At 43.2% G+C, this 19,781-nt stretch overlaps 1 protein-coding gene across 3 annotated transcripts in view; it reads left to right on the forward strand.

Annotated features, from left to right (window-relative positions):
* SRPX (sushi repeat containing protein X-linked) overlaps positions 1-19,781 on the forward strand; it is a 146,611-nt gene that overhangs the window by 85,163 nt on the left and 41,667 nt on the right. For 2 of the 3 annotated variants that reach the window (XM_056558919.1, XM_056558920.1), the window contains one exon: positions 14,285-14,476. In XM_056558919.1, coding sequence (XP_056414894.1) covers positions 14,285-14,476 — 192 coding nt within the window. Of the gene's footprint in view, positions 1-6,363; positions 6,476-14,284; positions 14,477-19,781 lie in introns of those variants that run through there. The other variant, XM_056558921.1, reaches the window with a different exon arrangement.

Below are 19,781 nucleotides of genomic sequence, written 5' to 3' on the forward strand. Positions count from 1 at the left end.
CTTGCAGTGGGAAGCATGGATCCAGGTGTTCTTCCCTTCCACCTTGACTGAAGTGGACGTGGTCAGCAGAACTTGGAATGGACCATCAAATCTGGGCTCAAGAGGATTCTTTCCCACAAACTTTTTCACTAGTACCCAATTACCAGGCAATAGCTTGTGAGTCCCAGCAACTGCTTCAGGGCCCTGAATAGAAGAAAACACTCAGGCATGTATTTTAGTCAGCTCCCTTGACAATGTGGCCACATAATTAGTTAGTGCATCAGACTATACTTGTAACTGCTGAGGATAGTAACACCCTAATCTTGGGGCGGTGCCAAACAAAATCTCATAGGGGAATAGGGAATGCACTCCTCTAGGGGTGTATATGATGCTATAGAGGGCAATGGGTAGACTATCGGGCCAAGGTAGACCAGTTTCTTGGGACATTTTCAACATTCGGGTTTTAAGGGTGCCATTCATTTTTTCAACCTTTCCACTGCTCTGGAGTGATAGGGGGTATGGACGGATAAAGTGACTTCTAGGGCAGACCAGATTTCTTTTGTCACTATAGCTGTGATAGCAGGTCCTTGGTCACTTTCTATGACTTCAGGTACTCCATACCAGAATACTATTTCATTGAGGAGTTTCTTGGCCATGTTCTTGGCTGTCATATTGGTAGTTGGGTAGGCTTACGGCCACCCTATGAACATGTCCACCACCACAAGGGCGTATTCAAATCTTCCGCCCTTTGGCATTTGTATGTGGTCAATCTGTATCTTTTGAAACGGGTACTGTGGTCTGGCCAAGTGTTTCTGGGGTGTTTTCTCCATACGGCCTAGGTTGCACTTTGCACAAATAGCACACGACTTGCAGTAGTTGTCTGTTAGTGGTGTACTTCCTGGTGCTATGTAGTACTTTTGAATTAGGGCATTGATGAGAGTTTTTGACAAGTGGGCAGCTCCATGTGCCTACTGCACCACTGCTGGGTACATATTTCTTGGTACGCAGGGCTTCCTGTTATTTTCAAATAGGCCATTCCTATTCAACACGGCTCCTTTCTGTTTCCATATGTCCTTTTCTTCAGGGCTTGCTGCCTCTTGTAGTTCTTTCAACTGGGTTTTGTCTACTGGTAGGGTCTGTAGGCCCAATGTCGGGGTGTCCTCCACTTTGCTTTTCACTTCCTCTGAGTTTCTGGCTGCTTGTTCGGCCGCAGAGTCTGCTAGTTGGTTGCCCTTTTCTTCCCTAGAGTTCAGTCGTCCATGGGCCTTCACTTTCAGAACTGCCATTTGAGCTGGGAGGAGTAAGGCATCCATCAGATCCTTGATGGCCATGCTGTGTTTTACTGGTGTTCCTGCTGCTGTCAGGAAACCTCTGGTTTTCTACAGTAATCCAAAATTATGGGTTTATATATTTGCTGTTTGGCCTTCTGGCAATTTGCATGCCATGATGAGGGCCGGAAGTTCAGCTTCCTGTGCAGAGACAGTAGGAGTTAGGGCCTCCTCTTTTAGGACTGTATCTTCTGTCGTGACAGCATATCCTGTATGGTATTTCCCATGCTCGTCTGCAAATCTGGAGCCATTCACAAAAGATGGTGAGGTCTGGTTTGGGCAGTGGAGTTTCACTTACAGATGGCAAGTGTGTTGTTTCCATCTTCATCAGCTCAAAACAATCATGGGAGTGGTTAAACTGATCCTCTTGACCTTGATCCTCTTCATCACCTTCATTTCCCCCCTCAGAAAGTGGAAGCTGGGTGGAGGGCTTAACATTGCATGTTAGAAGGGTGTTATTGTCAGGTATCAAGTGTGAGCACTGTAGTCTGAGATGTGTTGCTGTGAAGAGATTTTTTGGCTGAGTCTGGTTAAGAATTGCAGAGATGTCATGAGGAGCCAGCAGAATGAGATCATGACCAAGAACTAGGTCAGAAGTTTTGGCCAGGAGTGCATTTGCAGCAAAGACAGCTCTAAGGCAGGACGGGCTTTCTCTGGCCACAGCATTGAGTCCGCAAGAGTAATGTCCAATAGGTGTTGTCCTGCTATCGTAAGACTGGGCTAGGACACCAGTGGCATGTCCCTGTCTTTCCCGAGACATAGAGCTTGAAGGCTTTGTCAGGCATGCCAAGTGCAGGTGCTGAGGAGATGGGATCCTTGAGTTTCAGGAAGTTGGAGATGTCCTCCTCAGAGAGGTCAAAGGGATCTGTATTCAAAGCATCTTAGAGAGGTTGCATCAATGGAGAGGCTTCTGAAATCCATGACTGACAGTAGGAGATCAGTCCAAGGAAGGCATGTAAAGCCTTGGGTCTTGCTGGTAAAGGGATATCCTGTATGGCTTGAATTCTGTCTTGAGTAAGGTGTCTGGTGCCTTGTGAGATGCAGTGGCAAGGGAACACAACTGAGGTGGAACACCACTGAGTTTTTTGTTTTGAGGCTTTGCAGCCTTGGTCAGCTAGATAACAGAGGAGACTTTCAGAATGTTTTTCTGCAAATGGGAGGTCCTCAGCACATAAAAGAAGATCATCCATGTAGCTAAGAAGTACCACGGATGGGTTCTGTTCTTGCCAGGTTGATAGCATGAAAGTAATGGCTTTAGCAAACTGGCTGGGTGAGTTTTAAGCTCCTTGGGGCATGACAGTCCAAGTGTACTGCTGTCCTTCGTGGGTGAAGGCGAATAAATACCAGCATCTGGAATCCAAAGGTATGCTAAAGAAAGCATTGCTGAGGTCGACAACAGTGAAATACTTTGCAGTAGGGGGCACCCTTTACAGCGGAGTATGGGGATTGGGGACAATAGGGGTGTCTAGTACTGTGGCTTCATTCACAGCTCTAAGATCTTGAACGTTCCTGTACTTCTCAGTAGTGTTGAGCGGCATAGGCCATATTCGAATTCGCGAATATTCGCGAATATATGGACGAATATTCGTCATATATTCGCGAATATTCGCATATTCGTTACATTCTCGTTTTATTTTCGCATATGCGAATATTCACGTATGCGAAAATTAACATAGGTGAATATTGGCATATACAAAATTAACACACGCGTAAATTCGCATATGCGAACATTAGCATATGCTAATTTTCGCATATGCGAACATTAGCATATGCTAATTTTCGCATATGCAAATTTACGCATATGCGAATTTTCGCACGCCAGTCTCACACAGTAGTATTACAGCCTTCTTTACACCACACAAGCTGGAAGCAGAGAGGGATGATCACTGTGATGTGTACTGTGAAGAAAAAAAAACAAAAAAAAAAAAACGAATATTCGTAATTACGAATATATAGCGCTATATTCGCGAAATTCGCGAATTCGCGAATATGCGATATTCGCAAATAATATTCGAATTGCGAATATTCGCGAGCAACACTACTTCTCAGGTTCCCCTTTGGCTGTCTTTTTCTTGACCGGGAATAGGGGCGTGTTGCTGGGGGAGGTGCATGGCGTGAGTGCCCCATTGCTGACCAGTGTCTGGACTTGTTTAGAGAGAGCCTCAGATTGGGCAATCTAAAGTGGGTACTGGGGTTTTCTAGGCAGCAGGGCTCCTGGCTTGAGAGTGACCATGACAGGTGGGACCTTATGCTTGCCAATGTCTTCTGGACCAGTTGACCAGTGACTGACTGGTATACGGGCAAGTACATCTGATTGGATTGTCGAGGTGGGAGTTTTATGGAGAGCCAACATGATCGGGATGGAGCATAGAGCAGTGACATCCTCAATCTCCAGAGGGGAGGAGATGGATATAGTTCCATCTTTGCTAAATTTAAAGGAGTACTCTGGGGCAGAGTATTCCTGCTCCGTCATGCCCGGGCTGCAAAAAAATGAAAATAAACCACCTCCCACCTTCCTGGGTTCCCGCGGAGCGCCACTACAGCTGATCGGTCCTCCGGTCCATCTCCTTCATACTTCCGTGTGAACGAAGCGTCACATGGCGCTCAGCCTATAGCTGGCCGCCGCGATGTTCAGCCTTGGCCCATAATAGGCTGAGCACCATGTGACTCTTCGTTCACACGTAAGTATGAAGAAGATGGACCGGAGGACCGATCAGCTGTAGCGACGCTCAGCGGGAACCCAGCGAGGTGAGTGATGGTTTACTTTCATTTTTTTTGCAGCCCGGGCAGGACGGAGCAGGAATACTCTGCACCAGAGTACTCCTTTAATGGAGGCTTGGAGTCTGGAGAGAGCATCTGCCCCTAGCAGGTTGAGAGGTTGATCTGGCCAGTAGGTGGGGGAAGTTGGCTACGTGGAGAGGCTTTGTGAGGGGATTGGTTCTGGGGACACCATCAACCCATATACATGACACATCTATATTTGAGAGAAAAGATTCAGTTGGCAGGTCTTGGGCCCTAATTACTTTTCTAGCTGCACCTGTGTCTATAAGAAAGGTTGTAGGGTGCCCTTCAAAGGGTAGTGTCACTTCAGCCAGAGGGCCATCCATGTTCGTTGAGGATGCTGCCATAGAAGGTGAGTGAGACACAGGCTTGCCCAAATCCTATGGTAGCAGATCCTGGGTAGGTCGTTGCCCTTTGGGGAGTATCCAGGGGGCTCTTGATTGCCATGTGGGTCATTGGGTTGTTGGTATTGGTAATTGTCAATAAACCATGTTATTTGAGTAACTTGCACTGTGAATTAACTGTTTGGGAGGTAATACTAGCACTGCATGGCTTTATTTTTTGCATTCCTGGGAAAGCTCTGCCATCAAAATTGTTTATCTGTGCCCCCATACAGTAATAATGCCCCTCGTTCTTCCATACAGTAAAAATGCCCCCTGGGCCTCCATACAGTAATAATGCCCCCCTGTGTCCTGTGCATACAATAATAATATCCATGTGCCTCCATACAGTAACAATGCTCTATGCTCTCACAGTAAAGTAATAATTTTCCCTTTGTGCCACATGTACCAATAATGCTCCAATATAGTAATAATGTCCCCTGTGCCCAATACAAAAAATGTCCCGATGTGCCCTAATACTATTAAAGGGGTATTCCCGTAGAAAACTTTTTTTTTAAAAATCATCTGGTGCCAGAAAGTTAAACAGATTTGTATATTAGCGCACCAGTCGCCGAGCGCTCCGGTCCCCGCTTCCCCTCCAAAGCGCTCGTGGCGTTACTCTCTTGCCTGCAGCGCCCCGGTCAGACCCGCTGACCGGGAGCGCTGCTCTGTGTCCCTTGGCGGGCATGCGATCCCCGTGGCGGGACGTGCCCGTCCGCGGATCGCATCCCGTATCACTCACCGGCCCCGTCTTTCTGCTCAGTCCCGGGGCGCGACGGGTCTCTCAGATTTAAAGGGCCAGTGCACCATTAATTGGTGCCTGGCCCAATTAGTTCCAAGCACTTCCCACACTATATTAACCCACCTCCCCTTCCTGTCCCTGCCGGATCTTGTTGCCTTGTGCAGTGAGAAAGTGTTTCTGTGTGTTCCATTGCCTGTGTATCCAGACCCTTGCCGTTGCCCCTGACTACGAACCATTGCTGCCTGCCCAGACCTTCTGCTACGTCCGACCTTGCTCTTGCCTTGCCCTTGTGTACCGTGCCTGTCTCAGCTGTCAGTGAGGTTGAGTCGCTATCGGGTGGAACGACCTGGGGGTTACCTGCCGCTGCAAGTCCATCCCGCTTTGCGGCGGGCTCTGGTGAAAACCAGTAATCCCTTAGATTCCGTTCCCCTGGTACGGCCCACACCATCTCCTCACTGACACAGAGGATCCACCACCCGTGTCCTCTCCGCATACTAGTCCGGATCCTGACAATTAGATACAAAACAAAAGGTTGTGCAGCTCACAATTAACTAGCCGAGGTAAGGAGGTTGTTAGAAAGGTTGTTAGAAATTTAAAGCAATATTTTCAAACAGTAACCAACCCCTCAAGACTAGTATCAGTTACCTGATACATAGATGAAAGATAATATATATAGTAGTAATAGATCACTGGATCGTGCTTCAATTATAAGATACAATATTATTTAAAATGTATAACATTTCAATTGTTGCAACTTGACCTCATAGCACAGGGCCCTTGTGCTGAGAAAAAAAGATATACGTGCTTATAACATACAAATACGATAAAAACAAACACCGATATTTAGCATTAATAGAAAAATATGAAATTGATGTCACTTTCGGTAATCCGGTAACTGATGGTCCAGAAATAATCTAAAGTCCCGTAAATAGTATGGGATCCTGATATATTATGTAAGATGGATGGGTTAAGATTACCAGTCTGATACAAGTCCCATGTATCGTCACCTGAGGATAGATAGTGAGGTCCGCAAGTCTCGGGTGGTAAAAGACGCTGGCATGCGTCACCGCGGCCGTCTGCCTGCCACAGACCAGTTTGGATGAAAGCCGCTCCCGAGATCTCTCGCTGTAGTTAGAATCGGTGAACAGGTGCAGACCTTGTGGTATCCTGATGGCGTGTGACATCACAGGCGCTTGGCAATGCTGCCTGGATGATGGACTTGGATGATATTGCTGGTATAACCCGAAGTGGATCCTTCAAAATAGGTGAGTATTGGATATCGGTGATGTAGTAATAACTCTTGTACACCTACATGCGTTTCAGGGCTCTTATAAATGGAACACGGCCCTTTCCTCAGTAGGCATGTATACTAGGTTGAAGAAACTGATCCTTTATATGTTGCTTTGGTTGTGATCAAATCAATTGCACATAGGTGATATTCAGGGGAACAAAAACCTGGGACAGATTACCATGAAGGCTGCTTCATTTGTAAGATCCGAACTGGCATTGGCATCGATCGATAATTAGATGAATGCCAGCGGATTTAAACTACCTCATCGTGTGTAAAGACATATAAAATTAGAATGTAACAACAATAATATGGACAACATAGGTAAACGAATAAATATACAGTAGACTATATCCCTACACTAAAAGATATTCCATGTTATAAAATGTAATAGAAATTCTGGTAAAAATGAAAATAAACATGAAAAATAAAAATAGGCATAAATAGATAAAAAAAATTCAATACAAATGAAAATAAAAATAATATAAAAATAAATAAAAATAAAATGAAAATAAAAATAAAATAAAAATAAATAATTCTGTAAAAAAGATCATGTGACCAAAATGCGACCTAATATGCATGAGTAACAAACCTACACATTTTGCTGTGAAAGACTACACAAATTGCAATATACACAACCCAAACCCACATCGCACATATATCCATTTTCTTGAATAAAAATCTTGTTGTGAAGAATATGGAGGGGACTAGGAATCCTCCAGAGTCCACCCTGGATATAAAAGAAGGAGGGACCCTGGAGAACTGCACGTCCCCTACAGAAAACCAAATAATTCAAAAGTTCAATTCAGCCCATTTGGCTCTAGGGTATTAAATTCATAAAATTTTTTACCCTCTGCTCTAGACATCCTTATAATTAGACTTCCCCCTCTCCAATCTTTTTTTATTCTCTGTATCCCGATAAAGTAGAAATGTTTTAAATCTCTGTTATGAACATTCGCAAAATGTGCCGACAAAGGGTGTTTCTGGTTGCCATTTTTAATATTCGTAATATGTTCCCCAATGTGTATCTTTAATGTTCTCTTAGTCCTTCCAATATATTGTTTCATACAACTGCATTCTATTATGTATATAACACCAGTGGTGTTGCAAGAAATATGGTCTTCTATGGACCATTTAAAATTATTACTGCAAGATATTGCTTCTATGTTTTTTTTTAGGACCCCTCACTTTTAAGCAATTGGGGCATAGGCCACATCGGAAGAATCCCTTTGTGCTAAGCCAAGTGTCTGATGATTTTTGTGTTACATTTATTGGAGGTTTGACGGAAGGTGCCACAACCAGCCCAAGATTTGGGGCTTTAGTATAGACTATTGTAAATTACTTCTATTAAAAAATCTTAATCCTTCCAATACATTTTATGGGCTGCATACTACAGAGGAAATGCTTTTCTTTTTGGATTTCTCTGATGTCTCCACCACAGTGCTCTCTGCTGACCTCTGCTGTCCATTTTAGGAACTGTCCAGAGCAGCATATGTTTTCTATGGGGATTTTTTCCTGCTCTGGACAGTTCCAAAAATGGACAGCAGAGGTCAGCAGAGAGCACTGTGGTCATGACATCAGAGAAATCCAAAAAGAAAAGCATTTCTTCTGTAGTATATGGCCCTAAAAAGTACTGTAAGGATTAAGATTTTTTAATAGATTTTTTAATAGATTTTTTTTTACAAATCTGTTTAACTTTCTGGCACCAGTTGATTAAAAAAAAAAAAAGTTTTCCACTGGAGTACCCCTTTAAAGGGGTTCTCTGGTGCTTAGACATCTTATCCCCTATGCAAAGGATAGGGGATAAGATGCCTGATTGCGGGAGTCCCGCCGCTGGGGACCCCCGGGATCTTGCACGCGGCACCCCGTTTGTAATCAGTCCCCGGAGCGTGTTAACTCCGGGTCTGATTACCGGCGACCACACGGCCGGCGGCGTGTGACGTCACGCCTCCGCCCCCGTGTGACGTCACGCTCCGCCCCTCAATGCAAGCCTACGGGAGGGGGCGTGATAGCTGTCACGCCCCCTCCTGTAGGCTTGCATTGAGGGGCGGAGCGTGATGTCACACGGGGATGGAGGCGTGCATTCACACGCCGCCGGCCGTGTGGTCGCCGGCAATCAGACCCGGAGTGAACACGCTCCAGGGACTGATTACAAACGGGGTGCCGCGTGCAAGATCACGGGGGTCCCCAGCGGCGGGACTCCCATGATCAGGCATCTTATCCCCTATCCTTTGGATAGGGGATAAGATGTCTAAGCACCGGAGTACCCCTTTAATGCCCCCTCTGATCACAAAAGTGTCATAATGCCCCCTGTGCCCTTTTACTCATAATGACCCGCTGTGTCTAAAGAGAAAAAAATAAATAAAAATTATATTCACCAGGTTCAGGTACCCACCATAAATGGAGCTGACATCTCTTCTGGCCTGCAGCCTTTGAGCCACAGGTACAGGATCCCACGGCAACCAGGATAAAATTGTATCATCGCCCTGGCCAATGCAGTGATTGCATCTCGGAGACTCATAGACTGCAGTCCAGAAGTGCCTGCGGCCTATGGGAGCGAATTCTGGAGCAGGAAGCTGACAGGTCCCTATGCACCCTACTGCATTACTGTCTGAAGGACACAGATGCAGCAAAGGGTGGCAGTCACCTGAATGATCCAGTAGACTGCTCTAAACACAAGAAAATGGAATTACTACATAACACAGGGAAATAAATAAACTGTTCTATAAAAGTCGAGCTGACATTTAAAATTACAATGAGCTCACTAGGGATTGTCATCAAAGCCATAGAACAGAATCTATGGCTTTAGACTGAAGCTAAATCCCAGATGAAGATATAAGCTGCTGGATATACGCTATTTCAATTCTGTAATTATTTCAAGGTAAGTGGGCAGTAAATTACAATATATAAACAGTACCATCAGTGTGATCCATAAACATTGACAGCAAAGAGTTCCCAAAAAACAATAAAACAAGGAGATTGCTACCCCTTAAACAGTGCCAACAAAGCAAAAAATGTTGCATCCCTATACTTAGAGGAAAGTCATCCTGCTTTTTAGTTTATAGCAAGTACCCAAAGCTTAGTGTGGTGTACTACTGGGATGATGCACAGTTCGTGATGCCAGGGTAGCGTTAACCACCACGCTCCAAGGTTAGACAGTTCTCTTGGGCCAACCACTGGGGAAAATAACAACTACAGATGCAGGGTTACGGAAAACGATCTTTTACTGAGGTGAGTATAGATGTTATAATCCATTACAGTACAAATCAGAGCAGGGGAAATACAGAGTAACCCTTGGAAGCCTTTTGCCCTGCTGGGACTTGTGATACCTTTCACTTGACTGACTTCTAGTTACGGCAGACTTTAGACTTTAAACTTGAAACTACCCATTCTGACTTGAGATTAACTGTTGTAATTCTCCCAGAGCTTCAGCTTACCACTAGGCATGGACAGTAGACTATTTATACCAAGATTTGCCTGAGGCTTTCTATCTCTTGCTATCCGAGACTTCCAGACCAGACCTGTGTGGTGGGGTGCTTGTCGATGCGTGGTTACTGATTTTTTACTTCTTCACAGGACTCCTTCAGTTTACCCCAGACCTCTCCTAACTCCTTTCCACACTGTACCTTAGCTCTATAATAACTGACTAACTCCTCCCCCCTTACACTACTTAAAGACTAAGGTAGGGGCTTCTCATTTGTTATCAGGATCACATGGTTTACTCTACATGAGCACAATAACACAAATTAACATTTACATATACCTTACTTTACATATACCTAAATCCCAAGATAAGATAACACAATATACCCTGGAGTAGTGGGCCCAGAACAGAGATGGCAACTGTGCCTGAGGCAATGTTTACCTGACATCCTGTATTGGGTCACCACAATAGACAGTGTTTGTTTATTGGTTGAGTATAAAAAATGTCTCAACAAATAACAGTAAATTATTTGATTTCATGACATGTGTTTTTTTGATCAAGAGGAGAAATAATTAACAAAAATTCTCAGCACTTTGTTGTTCCTCTTTGGGCTTTTATGAATTATTTGAGGCTTAGATTTCATAAACAGTATTCTGCATCAGGCTGGTTCCATTTTCCAGTGATAGATCAGCTTTGCAGAATGTGGTCTTGTAATGGGAAAATTTCTTCTATATTTTCATCATAAATTTTCAATTGGACTGAAGTCTAGACTGTTTTCTGCAGTCATTGAATTTATATGCCTCTCCTGAAGAAAAGCGTTAACACTCCTAGCTCTGCAGCAAACACATTATCATTATGAAAACAACTTCATCATTACCAAACTTATGATCTATTAATGAAATTAGTAAAGTGTCCAAACCTTCAATGTAGGTAATGATTGATATCTTTTGTAAAGATGCTAAGACTGTCTGCTTTAAAAAAACAAAGCTGTCCATACCTCCTGCGCTCCCCCACTGCCTCCAGTAACACTGCTCCTGGTCTCTGGTGTTCTCCTTTTCCGGGTGTTAGGGGTGAATACTCAGCCTATGCCTGGCTGCAGTGGTGTTCTGTCTTAGCCAGTGATTGGCTAAGCAGCAATTTGACATTTTGGACCCCAGCACCAGGAACAGGAATGTGGCTGTGGGGCAGAGGCAGGACAGTGCTGTCGCCAGTCATTGACTGAGCAGCAATTAATATATTGGCTCCCACACACCCACAAGAGGAGAGCAGTGGGAATTGGAATCAGCATTATCGGAAGCACCAAGGAAGCACAGGAGGTATGTACAAGTTTGTACAAGTACAAAAAAAAAAAAAAAAAAAAAAAAAGGTGTAGGTGTCAGTGATTTTGTTTGGCATTTTTTTTATATGTAGATCTAATTTCATTGACGTGATTTCTTACAGTTCTGTCACAAACGTTGACTCTCACTTCCTCTAATTTATTTTTCATTTATTTTGTTGTTTATTTTCTATGTATCATATTGCTTTTAATTTGTGATGCCTTCATTTCTACGTTTATGTTTTATTTTTATGGCCTTCCTCTTTTGTTACTTACACCAAATTTACGCATAGGTTATTGGGAACAACCAACATCTTTCATCACACTATTTGTTGACTGATATAAATTGTCTTAGCTAATATTAATAAACTTTTATTAGTCATTGCATATCCTTACAGAATATTAGAACAATAAACATATCAACCATTCTTTTGGTCATGCATAAGGCATTAAATATTCGGATACACGTTCTAACAACAAGAAAAATATATATTCTTACCGGCTTCCAAAAAACTGTCTTGATGGCCCGAGGTCTTCAAAAGCCCCGAAAAAAATATTATTATTATTATTATTATTATTATTTTGCTGCAATGATATTTCCTTTGAATTAACTAAGTCCACTTCTTAGTAAGGCTGGGTTCACACCACGTTTCCTTAAATACGGTTCCCATATACGGTTGGGAGGAGGGGGGGCGGGGTTTAATCGCGGCGCCCGCACTCAGCCGTATTCGGCAACCGTATTTAATGCAAGTCTATGAGCCGACCGGAGTGAACCGCAGTCTCCGGTCGGCTTAGTTTTCGGCCGTATGCGGTTTCCCGACCGCAGGTAAAAACGTGGTCGACCACGTTTTTGCCTGCGGTCGGGAAACCCCATACTGCCAAAAACGAAGCCGACCGGAGGCTGCGGTTCACTCCGGTCGGCTCATAGACTTGCATTAAATACGTTTCCCGAATACGGCTGAGTGCGGGCGCTGTGATTAAGCCCCGCCCCCCTCCTCCCAACCGTATACGGGAACCGTATTTAAGAAAACGTGGTGTGAACCCAGCCTAAGGCCTGTATTTACCATTGTAACCAAGAACTAATGTGCATTTTAGACTTAGGCAAGTTACGAGACCATTCCCTAATTTTTCCCTAAACTTTTAACTTCACTTGTTTATGGTAAGTTTTATGAAGTAAAACTGTTTAGCTATTGAACAGCAATGAAGTTTGATCCCCATAGTGGCAAGTTTTGTTGAAGGATTATTTGCTATGTCAAGAGTTGAGGAGAGCTAATCTATTTTGCTAGACTTAGGGTGCATTCACACCACATTTTGGCTATGCAGCAGCCGGATCCAGCAGGGGAATTTAAAACCCAGCCGCTGCTTTATCCCCGCCTTTCCCACGCCATACCTCATTCACTTCAATGAGACATACAGAATCAACTAGTGACTCCAGCTCATATTTGAACTGTATCAGTTTTGTTGCCCGACTAAATACGTGGCAGACCACGGTTTGAAGTCCGGAAACAAAACCGGATATGGTTGAAAAATGGGGTACGGCGCACGTCCGTTGGGGATACATCAGCAGCTAGTTCTAAATTCTCCGTCCGGCTGCCGTATAGCCAAAATATTGTGTGAGTGCTGCCATAGGGTGCGTCAACACGCTATTACTATCAGCGGATTTCACGCTACGGGAAACCTGCTGCGAGTTACACTACCATTGATTTGAATGGGTCCACAGACAGTCCACAATAGTGTCAGATTTGCGGACTGTCCGCGGACTTTCTGCTAGCTACTAGCGTGTGAGCGCACCCTTACAGACAATCTAGGAGAGAAGAATAGTCCTACTTAAAATAAAGCTAATAACATTTAGCAGGTTACTGTTTACTGGTTTTAACAATCTTGCATTTGACTTCTAGCCAAGCACATTTCTGTTCTTACACCACATATTCCCTGCCATCCGAACTGATGTATTGGTTGCCTGCAGAGATCAGTCAATTTGGCAAACTCTCTGATAATTATTGAGTCTCTTTGATCACCGACTTATCTCTGTATGATCAAAAGTAGCTCTTAAAGTAATATGATTACCCAAAATTCAAGCTAATAAATTAAGCATCATTATGTTATTTTTTTTGTAAGAAATTACTGGGTTTCCTGCTCATCTTTAGAAGTCTTAATGAAGATAAGCAAATTGTTAAGGCAGTAAAAAAAATTTATATCATCAGTCAGTAATGGAACAGGAAAGCTGTGACTAGAAGGCCTCATGCATGCAGCCTTATAATGGCTCTGATATATGCCATAGAGATGTATGAGCATTCTACTGTACCTGACAGAATATGACAGGAAAAACTTAGTATTCCTCCCATGTTGAATTAGATACATGCAAAAGTATAACAGAGTGCTCAATGGGCAGATTTACAAATTTTAAAGGGGTACTCAACTGAAAACATCTTATCCCCTATCCAAAGGATAGGGGATAAGATGTTAGAACGTGGGGGTTCCACCGCTGGGTACTCCTGCGATCTCCACTGCGGCACCCCTGTCATTTGGTGCACAGAGCAAACTCCTCTCAGTGCCAATGACTGGTGATGCCAGCCGCCATGCCCCCTCCATTCACGTGTATGGGAGGAGGCGTGACAGCTATGTACTTGCCATCACGCCCCCTCCCATAGATATGAATGGTGGCTCATGGTGCTTGATACAGTTAGTGTATCTCTAGACTTTAATAAATTTATACACCGATTGCTGGTTAACTTACATTTTTACACCTAAATCTTGGCGTCATCCTGTTGTATTTTAAGCCGCACCCCTACCTTGAAGCCGTACGCATTCACATCTAAGTAACGCCACCTTGGCAGATGAGGTGGAAAAAGTGTCAAAAACACATAACAAACGTAACTAAAATAAGGTGCTAAAAATTCTTCCAAAATATGCCAGACTTTTGCCTGACCCTTACAAAAAAAATTCAATCTTGTCAGAAAACCCAAGTTCAGTTTATTTTTTTTATGCTTTGATTGTATACACATGTATATAATATAAATATAGTTTTTTCTTTGTCTTTCTGGCAGATACCCCATGGTGCTCACCTATAAAAATAAAAAATGGTCATGTCACCTGCACCAGTCCTTCCCGATCTTATTACAAAACTGTGAAAGGGACGAGGTGCAATATCTACTGTCAGAAAGGCTATGAGATAAGTGGAGCTTCTCAGGTTATTTGCCAATCGGATAAACGCTGGTCTAGCAAGTCTATATGTAAACGTAAGTATCTGTGATTATCAATACTTTAGAATATTAGGGGCTGACTCCTGGGACCCCTGGTTATCAGTTGTTTAAAGGGGTCTTGCTGCTTGAGCAAGTGCTGTAGATTCTAGTGATTTTTTAAACACATTTCAGCAATTTATACCAGTGTTGCAAAGTATTGCCTTTTGTCCCATTTAAGTGAACTGGACAATGCTATCTATTTTGAAAGGCTGGATAATGTATTTGTTAATCTGTACATTCCTCGGGGGCATTATAATGTGTTTAAGTTTTAGTACTCTGCACAGTGTCTTAGGCCAAGTTTTCCTCAAGTTGACTTTTAAAGAGTATGTTTTATAGTGAATATAAGACAAAATTAACAAACTCACAAAATCCATAATATGTGTACATGTGCTAGTCTGTAAGAACTTATTGAACTATATCAGACCTATATTAGACTGTTTATTATTTTTCAATATATAGCCAGACAGTAGAACAGCCAGTGGTAAAAGATGAAAGCTTTTTTCAGAACGAAGTAAAAAAAATGCAAGGCAAGAGGTGCAGCCAGCATAAAACTGCAACAGTAGAGACAGTGTGGACAGGTTTCGGGTAAAGATCCTTCGTCAATGCACACTAGAACTCAAATTCAGTCAGGTATATATAGGGATCTGGAAGTGTGGAGGAGGAGCAGGGAGAGAAAACACCTCCCTTTAACCCCTACCTCCCCAATAAAGGATCAACCTTGTCAGGATCCGGAGTGGTATGCGGGTAGACACAGGTAGTGGATCCTCTATGTCAGTGAGATGATGGCGTGGGCCGTACCAGGGGAAAGGAATCTAAGGGGTTACTGGTTTTCACCAGAGCCCGCCGCAAAGCGGGATGGACTTGCAGCGGCAGGTAACCCCCAGGTCATTCCAACCGATAGCGACTCAACCTCACTGACTGCTGAGTCAGGCGCGGTACAGAAGGACTAGGCAAAAGGCAAGGTCAGACGTAAAGGACACACGGGAACGCTTTCACTGGCACAAGGCAACAAGATCCGCCAGGGACAGGAAGGGGAAGTGGGTTTTTATAGTGTTGGGAGTGCTTGGAACTAATTGGTCCAGGCACCAATTAATGGTGCGCTGGCCCTTTAAATCTGTGAGACACGGCGCGCGCGCGCCCTAGAGAGCGGGGCCGCGCACGCCGGCACTGAGCAGGAGGACGGGGCAGGTGAGAGACATGGGGCGTGATCCGAGAGCGGGCACGTCCCGTGCCTCAGATCGCGTCCCCTCCGGTGACGCAGGAGCAGCGCTTGCGGTCAGCGGTGCCGACCAGAGCGATGTTTGAAGAGGCACGCCCTGAGCGCTCTAGGGAGGGAGTGGGACCCGGAGCGCTCGGTGTGACAAACCTGTACACAATACAATCGTGATAAAACACTGACTTACATAAAAATGCCGTCATAGACAGAAAAAACTAAGTAATATTTACATAAAACAGAAAATGTTACATATGGGACTGAAGCAAAATTGACATCCATTCTGAAATAATGAAAATACAAAAGAAAAACACAAAGAAAACCAAAACACTAACACAGTTAGTAATGAAGTATTATATCGGCTCTGTAATTAAGCCAAACGGTTGGGTAGTGTGTAAAGTGTGTATCCAAAATACCTCTCTGTTTTGCAGCAAGTTTACATGATCACCACGGTTTTCATACTAGCTCCACACCATAGAAGCTTAACGAAGAGATGTCTCCTGAGTGGATGTCACGAAATGTCACATGGTGCGGATTCGTTATAGCATGAATGTGCTCCTGAATACTCTTCTTCAAAGGACGTATGTGCTACCGATATACGATGAGTTACATGTGTTGCAGCAGATTCTATAAACTACACAGATAGACTGGCAATTGATAAATGCATGTATTGGAAAACATTTGTTGGTGTCCTGACTAGAAATAACATTGGTTTTAAGAGCATATTTACACACTACACAACATGGAGAACAGCATTTATGAAAACCTTTAACATGCAACCAAGTAGTGCTACAAGGACACTCAGAAACAAAAGCACTGGGGGGACAATATGTTTCCTAGAGTGGGTGCCCGGCGAGACGAGAATCTACAACCCTTATGTGTGAACCTAGCCAAAATAGGGCCTTGGGATAGCATGGATAAATATTTTTTTTTAGAATTTTAATTATTTGATTTTAATTATTTGATGGTACTGTAGGTGGTAACAAATGTAACAGTATCTTTATGAGTGGAACAGCCATAATTTATAGATTTATTTTTGGAGGTAACTAATAAGTCATCTCTATTTCTATTAAGTACTTTGGATTTAGCCCTATTGATAAGTTGTGAAGAGTAGCCCCTGTGTGCAAGATAATCACTCACCACAATCAACTCACTGTGGAAAAGCTCTTCTGAGGAGCAATTACATTTAGCATGTATGAATTTGCCCACAGGCACGGCAGAAACTGTATGTCTGGGATGACATGATTCAGCCCGTAAAAGGGAATTACTGGTTCTTGTCTTACGGTAGGTGGAAATCTGCACATGGGAGCCACTAGCAACCAATAAAATGTCCAGGAAAGGAGTCTGAATTGGTTTCCAAGAAAAAGTGAACCACAGATCACAAGGATTATTATTGATGTAATCTACAAACTGGGTTGCTCTATTCTTATCAGATGACCAAATAACGACAATGTCGTCCACATATCTCCCAAAGTAAACAATGTCTTTTGAAAGGGATTAATATCACAAAATATATAATGTAATTCCCACCAGAAAACAAAAATGTTGGCTATAGATGGTGAGGCTTTCGCGCCCATAGAGGCACCTGTCTTTTGGATAAAAAGATCCCCATCAAAGGAAAAAAGTTTTTTAAGGGAAAGTAAGTATTTAAGAGCCTCCAACACAAAATATTGTAAATTGGTGCTATATGTGGAAAACTGAGACATGATATCAGAGACTGCTTGAATAGAAAGATAATGTGGCAAGGAGGAGTATAATGCCTCAATGTCTAGAGTGAGCCAGGAAAAAGAAGAATTCCATTCAATCTGATTCATAAAAGACAGTAAGTGCTGTTAGACTTTGATATAGCTGGGGCAAAGGGGTACCAGAGGTTTCAACACTGAGTTCTCCCATTGACTAAGGCACTCATTAAGTGAGCCGATCCCCGCTACTATCAGCCTCATCGGAGGGGGAATCGGCCCTGGTGCATCTTAGACAATGAGTGGAAAATCGGTGTGGTAAGGTTCAAAACAAACATGTAATCAAATTGCTTCCGTGAAAAAAACCCTAGTTCAAGGCCTAGATTAAGCATCTAACTAAGGTCCTCCCCAAATTGAGATGTAGGATCTGTGGGTAAGGTACCATATGTGCGCTGATTTTTATTGATTAAGCTATACAGGTCTAAATTTAAGCACACCACCGCACCCCCCTTGTCTGCAGCTCTAACTATCAGCTGGCGATTTTCCTTAACTTGTTTCACAGCTAGTTTTTCCTGCTTGGAAAGATTTTCATGGTGGATAGAGGAAGAAGAGCTCTTTAAAATAACTAGCTCCTGCATCCCGAAAACTATCCACAACAGAAGACCTAGACTGGATAGGATAATATTCTGGATTACACACATAGAAATCAAGAGAAGAGTTGACAACATGTTGCGATTTCAATGACTCTATTTCTAGAAATCTGAGATTACATAAGGGCACTTGCTCATGAAAAGAAGTACAATTGAAATCGGTATTGATACAACATAGTGAGTCAGCCGAAGAAGGAAGATGTAGCAGACTCCTCAGGAGCATTAAGGGCTGCCAGTGCAAAGTGTCTCTTAAGGGTTAAAATCCTTACAAACCTGTTAACGTCCAATATAGTGTTGTAAACATCAAAATGAAATTTGGTGGAAAAACACAGACCTTTGGACAAAACATTAATTTGCTGTTCACTCAAAATGAAGGAAGAAATATTGAGTGCCACATCACAGTCTTTTACTTGATCCTTGGTTTGCTTTCCCGAGTGGAGCGCCTTGCCCCAATGTTTCCTCCCCGCTCCCCTCCCCCCGTTATGGTACCTTACCCACTGATCCTACATCACAATTTAGGGAGGACCTTAGGGAGGTGCTTAATCTAGGCCTTGAACTAGGTGTTATTTCTCAGAAGTTCTCAGAATTTGATTACATGTTTGTTTTGAACCCTACCACACCAATTTTCCACTCATTGCCTAAGGTGCACAAGGGCCGATCCGATTTTCCATGGCGGAATTTCCGCTGTGGAAAATCTGCCACAGACCCAACTGACTTCAATGGGGCTTGCGGCGGATTTTCCGCAGCGTAAATTCCGCCGGGGAAAATCTGCTGTGGACATTCGAGAAAAGCCCGCCCCCTTTCAAATAAGCAGCGGGAAACCCGCAAATAAATACACCTGTGTGAACGTACCCTAAGGGCTGAATCATGTCATCCCAGACATACAGTTTCTGCCATGCCTGTGGGCAAATTCATACGTGCTAAACTTAACTGCACCTCAGAAGAACTTTTCCACAGTGTATCGATTGTGGTGAGTGATTATCTTGCACACAGGGGCTACTCTTCACAACTTATCAATAGGGCTAAATCCAAAGTATTTAATAGAAATAGAGATGACTTATTAGTCACCTCCAAAAATAAATCTATAAATAATGGCTGTTCCACTGTTCCACTGATGAAGATACTGTTACATTTGTTATCACCTACAGTACTGAGTACCATCAAATAGTTGAAATGATAAAAATAAAAATACTTACCCATGCTAACCCAGGACCCTATTATGTTCACACATAAGGGTTGTAGATTCTCGTCTCGCCGGGCACCCACTCTAGGAAACATATTGTCCCCCAGTGCTTTTGTTTCTGAGTGTCCTTGTAGCACTACTTGGTTGCATGTTAAAGGTTTTCATAAATGCGGTTCTCCATGTTGTGTAGTGTGTAAATATGCTCTTAAAACCAAAGTTATTTCTAGTCAGGACACCAACAAATGTTTTCCAAAACATGCATTTATCAATTGCCAGTCAATTTATGTAGTTTATGGAATCTGCTGCAACACATGTAACTTATCGTACATCAGTAGCACCATACGTCCTTTGAAGAAGAGGATTCAGGAGCACATTCGTGCTATAACGAATCCGCACCATGTGAACATCTCGGGTGCTTCTCGGCACTTTTGTGACGTCCACTCAGATGATATCTCTTCAATAAGCTTCTATGGCGTGGAGCTAGGATGAAAATCGTGGCGAGGTAGTGATCATGTAAAGTTGCTGCGAAACAGAGAGGTGTTTTGGATACACACTTTACACACTACCCAACCATTTG

Source organism: Hyla sarda, chromosome 2 (genome assembly GCF_029499605.1).
Source record: "Hyla sarda isolate aHylSar1 chromosome 2, aHylSar1.hap1, whole genome shotgun sequence".
Lineage (NCBI taxonomy): Eukaryota > Metazoa > Chordata > Amphibia > Anura > Hylidae > Hyla > Hyla sarda.